The sequence below is a fragment of the Hemiscyllium ocellatum genome, chromosome 20, assembly GCF_020745735.1.
Source record: "Hemiscyllium ocellatum isolate sHemOce1 chromosome 20, sHemOce1.pat.X.cur, whole genome shotgun sequence".
NCBI classification, from domain to species: Eukaryota; Metazoa; Chordata; class Chondrichthyes; order Orectolobiformes; family Hemiscylliidae; genus Hemiscyllium; species Hemiscyllium ocellatum.
In genome coordinates, this window is record NC_083420.1 from 56591106 (window position 1) to 56606243 (window position 15138).

The following is a 15138-nucleotide window of genomic DNA, read 5'->3' on the forward strand; positions in this document are numbered from 1 at the left end:
GAGGCAAATGGAATCTCAGGCTTAATTTTTGGGAAGGAGGTATTTAAAAACAACCGAGTCTTACTGTACAGACTGCACCTCGAGTACTGACTAAAGTTATGGATTCCATGTTGAAGAAACAACATACTGGCATTTCAGGCACTCAACCTCAGCTGTGAAGGCGAAACCACTAAAAGTATCAAAAGAGGTAAATTTCTGAATTTCAGAGGAGCTGAGGACTGTTAGAAGCTGCCATAAAAAGAAGAGTGAGGCCCGAGGCAGATCGGTTCACATGTTATAGTCTAGTTAGCCAGGCTTGACAAGCCAAACTATCTACGCTTGTTCCAATTTCTTAGGAGTAGTTTGTCTCATGAGGAAAGGTCGGACAGGGTGGATCTGTTTCCACTGAATATAGAAGAGTGAGGGGTAACTTGAGCGAATTGTCTCAGACCTTGAATGGCCTTGACAGGCAAGCATGGAAAGGTTGTTGCCTCCTATGGATGAGTCCAGAATGGGAAGCACTCTTAAAATTCAGCAGAGATTAAGGGGCTCAGATATTTTTTTCTCTGAGGGTTATGATACTTTGGAACGCACTGCCTCAGAACTCAATGGAAACAGGCTCATTGAATATTTTAAAAGCAGATGTACATAAATGCTTGTTTGATAACAGAATTGAGGCAGCAAATGGTCTACTTGTACTCCTAGTTTATATGTTCACAAATGTCTGAGCTCAAGGACCTGCACACATCCCTTATATTAGCGATTTTGAATTTGGTCCATTGGCAGGGAAAGGAGGGTGTCACAAAAGATGGCCTTTAGTAGAATGGTGTGATCCTCTTATCGGAAGTGGGAGTTTCAGGAGAGTTTCCATATTATTGATGATTATGTCTGCAGGAAGTGTCTTTGGTTGTGAATCCTATCAAATCGCATGGACCGGTTGGAGCCACAGTTAGAGACAATAAGGAATTTACAGGAGCTAGGGAGCGTGATGGATGGCAGTTATATGAAGAGAGAAAAGCTGCAGATACAGTGAGGTAGATGAGTTAACTCCAAGAAAGATAGGAGAAGGAGGCAGGTAGAGCAGGAGTTTCCTGTGGCTATCCCCATCTCAAACAAGTATGCTGTTTTAGGAAGTGTAGGGGGTGATGGACTCTCAGGGGAACGTAGTATGAACAGCCAAGTTTCTGGTACCAAAAATACCTCTAATGAAACGAGGGGAATGTAAGGTTCCAAACAATCGACTGTGATAGGGAATTCTCTAGTCAGAGGTACAGAAAGATACTTCTGCAGCCAGGAGTGAGAAATCAAAATGGTGTGTTGCTTCCCTGGTGCCAGGATCAAAGGTATCTCAGAGAGGGTGCATAATGATCTCAAAGAGAAGAGGGATCAGCATGAGGTCATTTTACACATTGGAATGAACAATATAGGAAGGGAAAAGGATGAGATCCCGATGGAAGAATATAGAAAGTTAGGCAGGAATTTTAAAAGGAGGTCCTACAGGATAGTAATATCTGGATTACTTCCGGTGCTATGAGCTAGTGAGGATAGGAATAGGAGGAAAGAGCAGATGAATGCTTGGCTGAGCGGTTAACGTCAGGGAGAAGGGTTCACATTTTTGGATCATTGGAATTTCTTCTGGGGGGTAGAAGTGACAGTACAAGAAGGACGGATTGCATCTGAATTGGAAGGTGTCTAATATGTTGGCTGGGAGTTTTGCTAGAGTTGCTCAAGAGGATTTAAACTAGTAAGGTGGGGGGGATGGGACCCAGGGAGATAGTGAGGAAAGAGACCAACCTGAGACTGGTACAGTTGGGAAAAGGAGCAAGTCAAACAGTCAGGGCAGGCAGAAACAAAGCAGAGAACAAGGTAGGACTGAAAAATTAAACTGTACTTACTTCAATGCAAGAGACCTAACAGGGAACTCAGGGCATGGTTAAGAACATGGGACTGGGATATCATAGAAATGTGGCGCAGGGATGTACAAGACTAGCAGCTTAATGCTCCAGGATACAAATGTTATAGGAAGGATTGAAAGGGGGGCAAGAGTGAAGGAGGAGTAGCATTTTTGATAAGGGATAGCATTACAGCTGTACTGAGGGAGGATATTTCTGGGAATACATCCAGGGAAGTTATTTGGGTGTAACTGAAAAATCAAAAAGTGATGATCACTTTATTGGAACTGTATTGCAAACTCCCTAATAGTCAGAGGGAAATCGAGAAACAAATTTGTAAGAAGAACTCAGTTATCTGTAAGAATAATGTGGTGGTTATGGTAGGGGATTTTAACTTTCCAAACATAGACTGGGACTAACAATAGTGTTAAGGGTTTAGATGCAGAGGAATTTAAACGTGTTCAAGAAAATTTTCTGATTTAGTATGTGGATGCATCTACTCGAGAAGGTGCAAAATTTGATTTCCTTTTGGGAAATAAGGCAGGGTAGGTGACTGAGGTGTCAGTGGGGGCGCACTTTGGGGCCAGTGACCACAATTCTATTAGTTTCAAAATACTGACCGAAAAGGATACACCCGACGTAAAGTTAAGTTCAAATTGGAGGAAGGCTAATTTTGACAGTATTAGGCAAGAACTTCCAAGAGTTGACTGGGGCCAGATACTCGCAGATAAAGGAACAGCAAAGCCTTCAAATGTGAGATAATGGGAGTCCAGAGAAAGTATATTCCTGTTAGGGTGAAAGGAAAGGCTGGTAGGTGTAGGGAATGTTGAATGACTAAAGAAATTGGCGGTTTTGGTTAAGAATAAGGAAGCGTATGTTAGGCACAGTCAGGAGAGATCGAGTAAATCCCTGGAAGAGTATAATGGTAGAAGGAGTATACTTAAGAGGGAAATCAGGAGGATAAAAAGGGGACATGAAATAGTTTTGGCAAATAGGGTTAAGGAGAATCCAAAGGGATTCTATGAAAACGTTAAGGACAAAAGGATAACTCGGGAGAGAATAGGTCCCCTTAAAGATCAGCAAGGTGGCCTACGTGTGGAGCCACAGCAAATGAGGGAGATACTAAATAAGTATTTTGCATCAGTGGGGAAAAGACAATGAAGATATAGAATGTGCGGAAATAGATGGTGACATCTTGAAAAATGTCCATATTACAGAGAGGGAGGTGCTCTATGTCTTAACGTATAAAGATGGATAAATCCCCAGGACCTGATCAGGTGTACCCTAGAACTCTGTGGAAACTAGGGAAGTGATTGCTGGGCTCCATACGGAGATATTTGTTTCATCGATAATCACAGGTGAGGTGCTGGAAGACTGGCTAACATGGTGACACTGTTTAAGAAAGGTGATAAGGACAAGCCAGGGAACTATAGACCAGTGAGCCTGAGGTCAGTAGTGGGCAAGTTGTTGGAGGGAATCCTGAGGGACAGAATGTACATGTATTTGGAAAGGCAGGAACTGATTAAAGATAGTCAGCATGTCTCACGAACTTGATTGAGTTTTTTGAAGTAACAAAAAGGATTGATGAGGGCAGAGAGGTAGGCGTGGCCTATATGGACTTCAGTCAGACATTTGACAAGGTTCCTCATGGAAGACAGATTAGCAAGGTTAGATCCCGTGGAATACAGGGAGAATTAGCCATTTGGATACAGAACTGGCTCAAAGGTAGAAGACTGAGGGTGGTGGTGGAGGGTTGTCTTTCAGACTGGAGACGTGTGACCAGTGGAGTGCCACAAGGATCGGTGCTGGGTCCACAACTTTTCATCATTTATATAAATGATTTGGGTGGAAACATAGGAGATACAGTTAGTAAGTTTGCTGTTGACACCAAAATTGGAAGTGTAGAGTACAGCAAAGAAGATTATCTCAGAGTACAACAGGACCTTGATCAGATGGGCCAATGGGCTGAGGAGTGGCAAATGGAGTTTAATTTAGATAAATGTGAGGTGCTGCGTTTTGGAAAAGCAAATCAGAGCAGGACGTATACACTTAATGGTAAGGTCTTATACAGTGTTGCTGAACAAAGAGAGTGCAGGTTCATAGTTCCTTGAAAGTGGAGTCACAGGTAGATTGGATAGTGAAGGCAGTGTTTGGTATACTTTTCTTTATTGGTCAGAGTATTGAGACAGGAGTTGAGATGTCATGTTGCAGCTGTAGAGAACATTGGTTAGGCCAGTTTCGGAAAATTGCAGCAACTCTGGTCTCCCTCCTGTCAGAAGAATGTTATGAAACTTGAAATGGTTCAGTAAAGATTTGCAAGGATGTTGCCAGGGTTTCAGCAATAGGAAGAGGCTGAATAATCTGGGGCTGTTTTCCCTGGAGCATCGGAGGCTGAGGGGTGACCTTATGAAAATTTATTGAATCACGAGGGGCATGGATAGGATAAATTGACAAGGTCTTTTCCCTGGAGTGGAGACTCCAGAACTAGGGAGCATAGGTTTTGGGTGAGGGGGGAGAAATTTAAAAAGCACCTAAGGGGCAACTTTTTCATGCAGAGGTGCGTGTATGGATTCAGATGTCAGATGAAGTGGTGGAGGCTGGTACAAATACAATATTAAAAAAGCATCTGGATTGGTGTATGAATAGGAACAGTTTCGAGGGATATGGACGAAGTGTTGGCAGGAGGGACTACATTAGGTTAGGATATCTGGTCAGCATGAACGAGTTCAACCAAGGTGCCTGTTTCCGTGTTGTATATCTCTGTAACACTAAGTGAAGCAGTTATGGAGATCCTGAAAGTCGCAGTGAAAGAGCTTCAACTGTTGAAATTATCTAATCAGTCAATGTTCTTGCAGCCTGTGTCAACAGGAGCAGGGAATTATAGAAAAAGCAAGCTAACTGGCCATACAACACCAAGTCATACAGGCCAACATCACTTTGTCATTTCTTGTTATGTTCAACAACACAGGTCACAAGTTAACATGTATGTTCGCACCACTGGAATGTAAATATCACCAGCACACAAATGTTAACAAATGATAAGCTTTTTAGGAACAGTGCAAAGAGTCAATAAGAATGTTGAAGGCAGTTAGTTTTTCTGAATTCCTGTCAACTGTGACGTGGGATGGATAAACAGTTATACTTTTGGCTACAATTTGTCAACATGCCTGTCCTTGTTGTACCAACAACTGTGCCTTCATATTAAGGCAAAGGTCAGTAGTGTTTCTAACTTTACATGCTAAACTAACCAAAAATCTACAAATGGACTGCCCGAGTAGCTTTTGATTACTGACTCTACCCTAACATGGATTTCCTGGCAGCTTAATTCAGTGCACTCAAATAGCAGACTGCAACTAGTGGGACTATTTTTCATGGAAGGACGAAACAATATCTAGTAAGAAATTCTGTTCAATCCTTTTAACATGATGATTTGCACAATTCTACAGGTATAACTGTTACCATGGTTTTAGGTATTGCTTTGCCTACCTTTACACAATTTGAATTTTAAATAGCAAGGAAACCACTGCAATAACAGAAGCAATGGCTTGTCTTGCACATATCACAAACAATCAAAATGATGTCAAAATAAAAGGAGGCAGAAAGCAAACTAATATTAAAGTGAATATTTTTTCTTTCGCTCGCAACTCCTGGCTTGTGGAAAAAATGCCCCTCAGACACTGAAGATAACTCAACAGGAAGGTGTTGAGGTAACGTGTATCTTAAATCTGGGTGAGGGTGCTGAATTAGAACAGTAATACATGGGATTACAAGGATGATTAAAGCATTTAGGGAGTAGCTCCTGAAATACCTAATTCCTTGGGAAAAAGGAATTCTCCTGATTTAGCCATTTTCCTACCTTGTGATTCACATTTCAAATATAAGCACAGTTTCCTTTCCTTCTGAATTCCCAAGTCCCTCCCTACACCAGTCTTAATACAATTTCTCCTCACGTCAACATCTGTCCTTCTAGCGTTACCTCCAAAGTTTACATCTTGAAACATCCAGCTCCTTTAAAGATATGAAGTAAGTTATGGTTATGATCGGGCAAATAAAATTCAAATAAACTTGAGCTCACTCAAGATTTATGACATGGTGTTTGACAATGATACATTTCAACATGTCTATGCAAATTGTGTGTTTAATTCAAGTTGTCATTATATGCTCAAAAACCCCAGTGCTGCATATGGTTTTGTATCGCTACTAATCATTTCAGATGGAAAGTTTATTTTGAAATGTTACACATATTTAACCCCTGTTTACTGTGATCCACCCATAAACAAAAATATATATTCAGGTTGCTTGTGTAAAAAGTTGTAGCAGCAGGATAACATTGCCAGGCTCTGATAAACACAAGCTCACATGGGCAATTTTCCACTCCTTCAGCTCCCAATACAACCAATTTCCCTGGAGGTAATATCAAATAGATGGTTAGTTCAGCAAGGAAAACAAACCATCAAGTCAGCTGTACTATCCAATTATACTGGCAGAAGCCCAAGTCTAGTGTGCTTCAATTAAAATTAACAGCTTCATTTAAAAGAATCAGAGACTGAGGAGGAATATAATAACACTGTGGAAACTTGCTAAACAATCTGGAATAGGCATTGTAATTTTTTTTAACACAATGATTAACAAAGACATAAGGCTAGACTATGACCAAATGAAACAACAAATTCCAAAAACTTCAGCAATTTTTTTTAATCTTTTGTACAGATACTGACCTGACCAAGCGAAGAGAGTCTTTTCGAATATTAACCAAACTGCGTAAGGTCTTCACAGGCTCATGAGCCGCTGGTGTCACATATGGAAACTGAGATTGAAAAAAAACAAATCAATACATGAATCCAGTAGTTTAAACAAAATACATAACATTCAAAACAATAAAGGACAAGCTGTTTCCTAAATGGAGGGAAACATCCAGTGTTGTTTCCAAGGGGTCAGAAGGACAACCACTGACAATTCTGTACAATATGTTGTAATGACTTGGGCATGCAAAACATAATTGCAAAGTCAGCAGGTCACATAAAACTCCGAACGCAAAATCAGTAAGAAATGCCCACTAAGCCAAGTACACCTGTGTTTTGGTAAGAACACTACAACGTCCTAGGTGTATCAATACAACTCCACTCTGACTTCTTTACACTTAGACTCTTGTCCCTTTGCCATAAAGGCTTATTTGCTTTCTAAACAGGCTGCTAGAAAAGTACCATAGTGAGGGATTTAAGTTCAATCAGAATTGAAGAAGCTGAGATGGAGAATAGAGGATTCAACAATGATCGGACTGGACTCTTCCTGCTTTTGGCAACAAAGCATAACTGGGTAGCCTACCACATTGCTGGTCAGATAACAGTATTGTTCTTAAGGCATAGCTTGAGTAGGAGCACAATCAGTTCTACTGTACAAGTCTTCATTGCCACAAAGCTTTCAGTCCTCCATAGCCATTTCTTCATGTTTACAAGTATGTCACAATCTAATCAATTTAATTCTGGTAAAGATTATAGATAAAATATACCATAAGACTCAGACAAAGGACTTGGTTGTATTTTACTGAACCAAAAAAAAAGAATTTCTGTGCAATTGCATTAGATTCTCATGTCTTCCTAGGAATGGTGGAACTGTGAATCCATATAGTACCACAAAGTGCAGCAGACTCATTCATATTCAGTGTTGAGCTAGTATTCAGCAGGCTTCCCTTTGTAGCTGGGGCAAGAAAGATAATTCTCAGTTTAAGTCTTGGCATGAAACTATCCCAAGTGTAATAAATTGACAATGATGCATTTAGCTCAGACTGCAAGTTGAAAATGATAATGATTTTACCATGCCACAGTTGTGACCAAGTCCGAAGTGCTACTTAAATAATTTTAAAATCCAATTGAATTAATTCTGAAATGCCATACTAAGGTAAATCTTGTTTTTAAATGGTATCTGGTATGACTTCAAAAATGCTTCACAGCCAATCAAATATTCAAGAATTTTAGGCACACTTGTTGAGAGAAAAAAAATGCAATATTCAACCAGTATACAGAATGAACTCTCAAACAAATGTAACAAACAAACATTTGGCCTGTCTTAGTGATGTTGATTGAGGGACAAACATTGTTAGGAACTTCTATGCTCATCTCCAAAATAACATGATGGATTTTATGTATCCTACACAGAGGGGTAGGTCTTGGTTTAACATCTCCTGCAAAGACGACAGGACTTTCAGCAGCACATAACTCCACCAGTACTACACTGGCAGTGACAACTTGGATTTCTTTTGCTCAAATCACTGGACTGGATCTTGAACTTATAACCAACCAACTCAAATGTGAGTGTCCTGCTAATAAAGCCATCGATGACTCCAAAACAACTGCAGTTTCTCCCTCGGGCTAACTAAACTGTCCACTAGGGGCAAGAATGCACAAGGCAGTGCTGGCTGCATCCATTCCATTGCTGCAACTGAAAAACATTAAGAGACCTCACAAGAGTGAGCGACACAAATTAAGTAGAACAAAACACAACTACTAGTTTGCACTGACTTAAGAGAACTAACGATAAAATTACTAGAATTGGCAATAATAATCAGGGAGAGGAGCAGAAGAGAAATCATTTGAGATCCCACTCCTGATTGTGTTCCAACGACTCCTGGTGAAAAGTGCTTGTGTACAGGTATCAAGGAAGGTCTACAGCAATACCTCTACAGTTCAATAGCTCATCTTTAAGCTCATCTGAATAAAATTCAATTAAGTGAAGCAGAGAGTGTAGCTGGTAATTGTAATACTGTAGCCCAACATGAATCAGCAGTGCAAGAACCAAAGAGCATTTCCTCTTTTTAAGATACAAAATCTTTATAAATTCACATCTATTCAAAACAGAAAGATGACAGATCATCCAATTTTTATTAACTACCACTGAACAGGTAGGAAATATGACATGCAAAAATAATGATACTACGAAACATATGCACAGTAACAGCCAGTACTGCTGTTTTTTGTTTCTGTTTCCATTATCATTCGGTATAAACTCGTGAAATCCAGTTGTATGATGAAAAAAAGAAGTCCTTCAGATATTACTGAAATTCTGTTGTCTGAAGTAAGAATGGAACGTTCATTCATCATATCAGTCACTTACTCGATGACTTTGCTGACACTTCCTGTTGTAGTTGGCAGTAAACACGAAACTTGTACACAACTACTACTCAACCTGCAAAGCGTTATAATCCCAGTAGAGACTGATAAGTTTTTGAACAAAAACAAATTTCCTAGTGACAGAGGCACAGGACTGCATAACAAGATTTTACGTTTAACACATTTACAGCAACAGAAATTAAAATTAACCTTAGCTAAAAACTACTGAGTAGGCAATATACTAAACTGCAGAAAACTGCTTAACATAACTAAAAATGTTACAACATATTATGCCACACTCTCAGCAGAAACGTGGTCTTGTGTTTAAAGTTCAAAATTTCTCCTGGCTTTACAAGGATCTGTTCTTCGTTCCCACCCAAAAATTTAATCTTCACTGATTCATCCCCACACAGCTTTCGGACAAGATTACATTGATTTGTCTTGGCAGATTTTGTAGAATTTACCTTCTTCAAATGACGCCATTTTATCTTGAATTAAAGGATTAAAATATAATCTTAAAAAGTCTGATGTTTGTAAGTAGGGGAACCATTAGCTGCAACACTAAGCCAATGCACTGACACTGGGAACAAAGGAAGGAAACAAGTGACTGTCAAATTCAGCAGACTCTGCTTAGCTCTGCACAGAAAAGGAGTCAGTTTTTCTATTACACATTTGAACAAAGCTATCCCAAATCAGTGGTCTGGAGTTACAGGGCTCTTACTAAGAAACTATTGTTAATTAATTTATAAAATAGTTTCTACCACGTGCATTTATTCACCTACAGTTACAATATTAACATTCATCATCAGGCACTGCCATTTCTCATTCGGTGCTGCCCAGCTCTCTCCACAGCATGCGGGATCCCATCAGATTCAAAAGATGCCGTTACATCTTCCAGAGCAGCTTTCCATTCCAGCCCCAACCATCAGCCACTCCTGTCAAAAGCCAACCATTTTCCTCAACTTCATCCATGCCCCTAGCAGCAGTTTAGGCCGAGCTGAATGGTGAGTAATCTTGACAACTGTTCAATCCCACATTCTAAACTACACAAAAAGCTTCTCCAAATATTCCTACCTTACTCCCTGATGCCACAGACTGACTTATCTACTGCTTTGTCAATAGACACTTCATCATGGCTTAACAAAGTCCATACCATAAACTGCAATTCCACCAAAAAAAATCTAACTTTTGACACTAGTTTTCTATCATTATGTCCTGCTTGATGACCATCAGGTCTCCTTCAACACATCAGTCTCACCATTCACAAGTTCTTCCACAGCCTCATCCTTCCCTATCTTTTTAACTTCTAGTTTTGAGTTCCTCATGTACCCATTATTCCTTCACTCTTGCTTTGTTTTCAACCTTCAGTCATCAAGCCTACAGTTTTCTTAGACCCATTCAATTACTCTTCTGGAAACTTTCCACCTTAACAGTGCTGTTCCTCCATCCTGAGCCTTCTCAAACCTCTCTCTTCAACAATGCCTTCTCCTGCTATTTTTCAGTGTTTGTTTTTAATTTGCATTTCTGAGCATCTTTAGGTATCTTATTACAGTAAAGATACTATACAAATGCAAATTTTTGTTGTTGGTCATGAGCCTACCTTTATTAATGTTTGGAACTGAACTAGGATGTAGGGATTTAACTTTACAGAGCAGGATAACAGGTACAGAAGTACATTTACAATAATGCTTTCTTGGAAGAATGGTGACTCATTAAGTACACATTACACACCGTTAAGCTAAGATCAATGTTGTACTGAGCACATATTACCTGTACAGGGCGGTTTCCCAAGAAATTCAAGTCCATATTTTCACCAAACAGGTATCCCTCAGGATGTGGAGTATCAAACTTCTCCCCACCCATGAAGAAATGGCTTGCAAAGTAATTTCCTGGAATATGAAATAGTAACCTCATTATAAACAGTTCTGTAAATACAATTCTTTCAATATCAGAAAGTGCAGACAGCTGATATTTAAGAATAATTCCAAGATGATTTATTTGAAAGAGATTACAGTATAAATTGACAGACTGACTCAAATCCACAAGATTGGCTGTTGTGGAAATAAAGACTAAATGACTCGACAACACACATTTGAGAACATCCAGCACATTTTATGTGCAACTTCAGATGCCTCACGTTGACACATCAAAAGTATTTTTAAGAAGCTTGCTTTTCCCCAGGACGAAGTCAAAACTTCAGACTAATATGGGAACATCCTTCACCAAATGGCAAATTAAACAAGTTTGAACTTGGTCTGAATATCTGTGACAATTATACTTTATGGTCCTAAGAGCATAGACAAATTTCAAATGGCCGCCAACAATGTGGTTAACTTAACTACCCTCTGAAATGATCCAGCAAGCCATTTATTTCGAAGGCATTAGAGATAGGGAAGAAATGCTGGCTTTGCCAGTGACACCTATCATCAGCAATCACTTACTAATGAGTATGATTGTCTACCTAGGAATTTCAATGTCACTGGCCCTGGGTTCTGACAGTCCCTGCATGGCTGATGAGCCCAATCCTAAAGCCATATCTCCGACCACACACTCAACAAGTATTTCCGGGAAGTTGAAGTGATCCTTAACCTCGAGATCGTTACAATGATACCATAATTTTACAAATAAATAAAGAACCTCTTCCTCACTTGTAACTTTAAGATTTCTTCATTTCTAATTAATTATGAGACAATTTACTAAATGTATTATACAAAACATTTCCTCACTATGATGATGTTCAACACAAAAGTCTCCCAGGAAAAAGAACTGGATCCTAAACAGCTTATTCCATGTTTCTATAAACGGCATCATAGAATCACACAGAAGAGCCCACCAAGTTAGAATCAAAAGCTAACTCTAAATTGATACGAGTCCCAATTTCCAACACTTGGCCTATAGCTTGGTAAGTTTTGACATTCCAAGTGCTTGGGATTATGTTCGGCACGGACTGATTGGACTGAAGGATTTGTTTTGTGTTGTAGGACTGTATGGATGCAAGTTCTTTTCAAAGGATGACATGAAATTCATTCAGATTCCCACCACCCTGCAGGTGAAAATATGTTTACCTCAAATCCCCTCTAAGCCTCCTACCTTCCACCTGAAAATGATGCCCCCTTGTTACTAACCCTTCAACTGAGGGGAGCAGCTGTTTTCTGTCCACCTGGTCCATGCTCTCATAATCTTATAAACCTCAGTCAGATCCCCCTCAGCGTTATCTGCTCCAAATATGCAGTACATTTTCTAAAAACATAACCAGAATTAAGACACAGTAAAGTTTGTGTTAACTGGCAACATACCACTGGAATCTGATATCCTATCCTTGGAATATAAAATACTGACATTGTCTCTCTGAAGTGTTTGCAAAGAACGGACTAATGTTAAAGTATTTTTCCTTTGGTATTTACAACAGACAGTCAAAGATCATAAGCATTTGCACGTTATAGCAGATGTCAAAGCATGTTTTTGCTTGATTTCGAAGATAATCATGAATGACAATGGGTTAGTTGGGCACAACACCTTTCCACTGAGCAGGAGAATACAAATTTTACTGAAAGAAATTCTGTTTCAGTAACTTGCTTTGCTTCCTTGAACACCCTGGTACCCCTTTCAGCAAAACATCAGCATCCAGATATCTGTACATGTTCCACTACATATCAGGAATCTTACCCAACCAGCCATCCCCCCATACTTAAAGGCCCAATATATCTTCGCATGTCAACAAAACTGCTGACATGCACTAATCAATCTCCAAAAGTATCAATATTTCCCAAGTTACCTATTTTTAAGCCACAATTAAGTTTTAGCAGCATTTTAATTATGGAATGATTAAGGAGAAATCAATACTTAAGATCCTTTCAGTTTGAAAAAGAAAGAGTATTAATATAATTAAGAGAAATGTCAGAAGTTGCTATGCAACTCTTTATGCATCAAGCAGGGAGTGAGGACGAGATTGTTGTATTACCGTATTACTTTGTTGAGACACCACCAGATTATGGGCGGCATGGTGGCACAGTGGTTAGCACTGCTGTCTCACAGTGCCTGAGACCCGGGTTCAATTCCCGACTCAGGCGACTGACTGTGTGGAAGTTTGCACGTTCTCCCCGTGTCTGCGTGGGTTTCCTCCGGGTGCTCCGGTTTCCTCCCACAGTCCAAAGATGTGCGGGTCAGGTGAATTGGCCAAGCTAAATTGCCCGTAGTGTTAGGTAAGGGGTATATGTAGGGGTATGGGTGGGTTGCGCTTCGGCGGGTCGGTGTGGACTTGTTGGGCCGAAGGGCCTGTTTCCACACTGTAAGTAATCTAAATTTCACAAGCATTGCTCCAAACAAACATCGTAAACTATTAAAATTAGGAGAACTATGTGTTTTTATGCCAAGTATAACTTACTTTTAAGATATAAAGTAGTGTTATTAATGCAGATTCAATAACTGGCCAGTAGTTGAAGCAGCTCAAAGTAAATCAAGAAATATTGATCTGCAGCTTGCTGATCTACTAACTGCAATAACCGAGTCATTGGCATCAATGAACAGTACAATTATTCATATTCTACTTCTCCTATTTTCCCTTTTAAACAAAGTCCTTGCAGTTCCAAATTTATAACAAACCCCTGAAAATGGATGGGGATTCATTTAATTCATCACTAATTACATATAATGACTTAACTCACCTGACTAGTTCAAGTTGCCAATAAATGCTGCTTCAGCCAGCGATGCCCACATCCCACAAATGAATAAATTTTTTAAAGAAGTTAATTCCATTTTTTTTGCAGGATTTTCCCCACAGCTAAACTTGTAGATACAAAACAAATTTAAAACTACACATTAAAAGGGGTAACAAAAGGCTACAAAAGTTAACATAACATAGAACCTTGATAGAATATAAAACATAGAAAATACAGCACAGAACAGGCCCTCTGGCTCATGTATGTAAAAATATGTAAAATATAGTAACTTAACTACACACTCCTCAACTCACTGCTATCCATGTGCATGTTCAGCAGTCTCAAATGTCCCCAATGACTCTGCTGCCAACAGCACTGCTGGCAACACAGTCCATGAATTCACAACTCTCTGCATAAAGCACCTATCTCTGAAGTCTCCTTTATACCTTCCTCTGAATATCTTTCAACTATGACTCCTCGTACCAGTCAATCCTGCCCTGGGGAAAAGTCTCTGGCTATTGACTCTATCTATTCCACTCATTATTTTGTACACCTCGATCAGGTCTCCTCTCTCCCTCCTTCTCTCCAGAGAGAAAAGTCCAAGCTTATTCAACCTTTCTTCGTAAGGCAAGCCCCCTAGTCCAGATAGCATCCTGGTAAACCTTCTTTGCACCCTCGCCAAAGCCTCTGTATCTTTTCTATAGTAGGGCGACCAGAACTGGACACAACATTCCAAGTGTGGTCTCACCAGGGACTTGTAGAGCTGCAGCAAAACCTCGCGGCTCTTAAACTCGATCCCCCTGTTAATGAAAACCAAAACACCATATGCTTTCTTAACAACCCTAGCCACTTGGGTGGCAACTTTGAGGGATCTATGTACTTGCACACCCAGATCCCTCTCTTCCTCCACACCGCCAAGAATCCTGTCTTTAATCCTATATTCAGCACTCGAGTTCGACCTTCCAAAATGCATCACTTCACATTTATCCAGGTTGAACTCCATCTGCCATTTCTCAGCCCAGCTCTGCATCCTGTCTATGTCACACTGCAGCCTGCAGTTGCCCTCGATACTATCGACGACATCTCCAACCTTTGTGTCATCTGCAAATTTACTAAGCCACCCCTCAACCTCCTCATCCAAGTCATTTTATAAAAACTACAAAGAGCAGAGGCCCAAGAACAGAGCCTTGTGGAACCCCACTCAACACTGTCCTCCAGGCAGAATACTTTCCATCTACAACCACTCTCTGCCTTCTGTCAGCCAGCCAATTCTGAATCCAGATAACCAAATCTCCCTGTATCCCATACTTCCTGACTTTATGAATGAGTCTACCATAGGGAATCTTATCAAATGCCTTGCTGAAGTCCAAATGCACCACATCCACCTTCGTCAACCTGTCTTGACACCTCCTCAAAGAACTCAATAAGATTTGTGAGGCATGACCTGCCCCTCACAAAGCCATGCTGACTGCCTTTAATCAAACTATGCTTTGTCACTAGGGA

General features: G+C 40.0%; 1 protein-coding gene across 3 annotated transcripts in view; it reads right to left on the reverse strand.

Annotated features, from left to right (window-relative positions):
• LOC132825532 (E3 ubiquitin-protein ligase MGRN1-like) overlaps positions 1–15138 on the reverse strand; it is a 158810-nt gene that overhangs the window by 107775 nt on the left and 35897 nt on the right. For all 3 annotated transcript variants that reach the window (XM_060840899.1, XM_060840897.1, XM_060840900.1), the window contains exons 2-3: positions 10748–10866; positions 6590–6678 (exon numbers count right to left, since the gene is read on the reverse strand). In XM_060840899.1, the coding sequence (XP_060696882.1) occupies positions 6590–6678; positions 10748–10866 (208 nt within the window). The remainder of the gene's footprint in view (positions 1–6589; positions 6679–10747; positions 10867–15138) is intronic.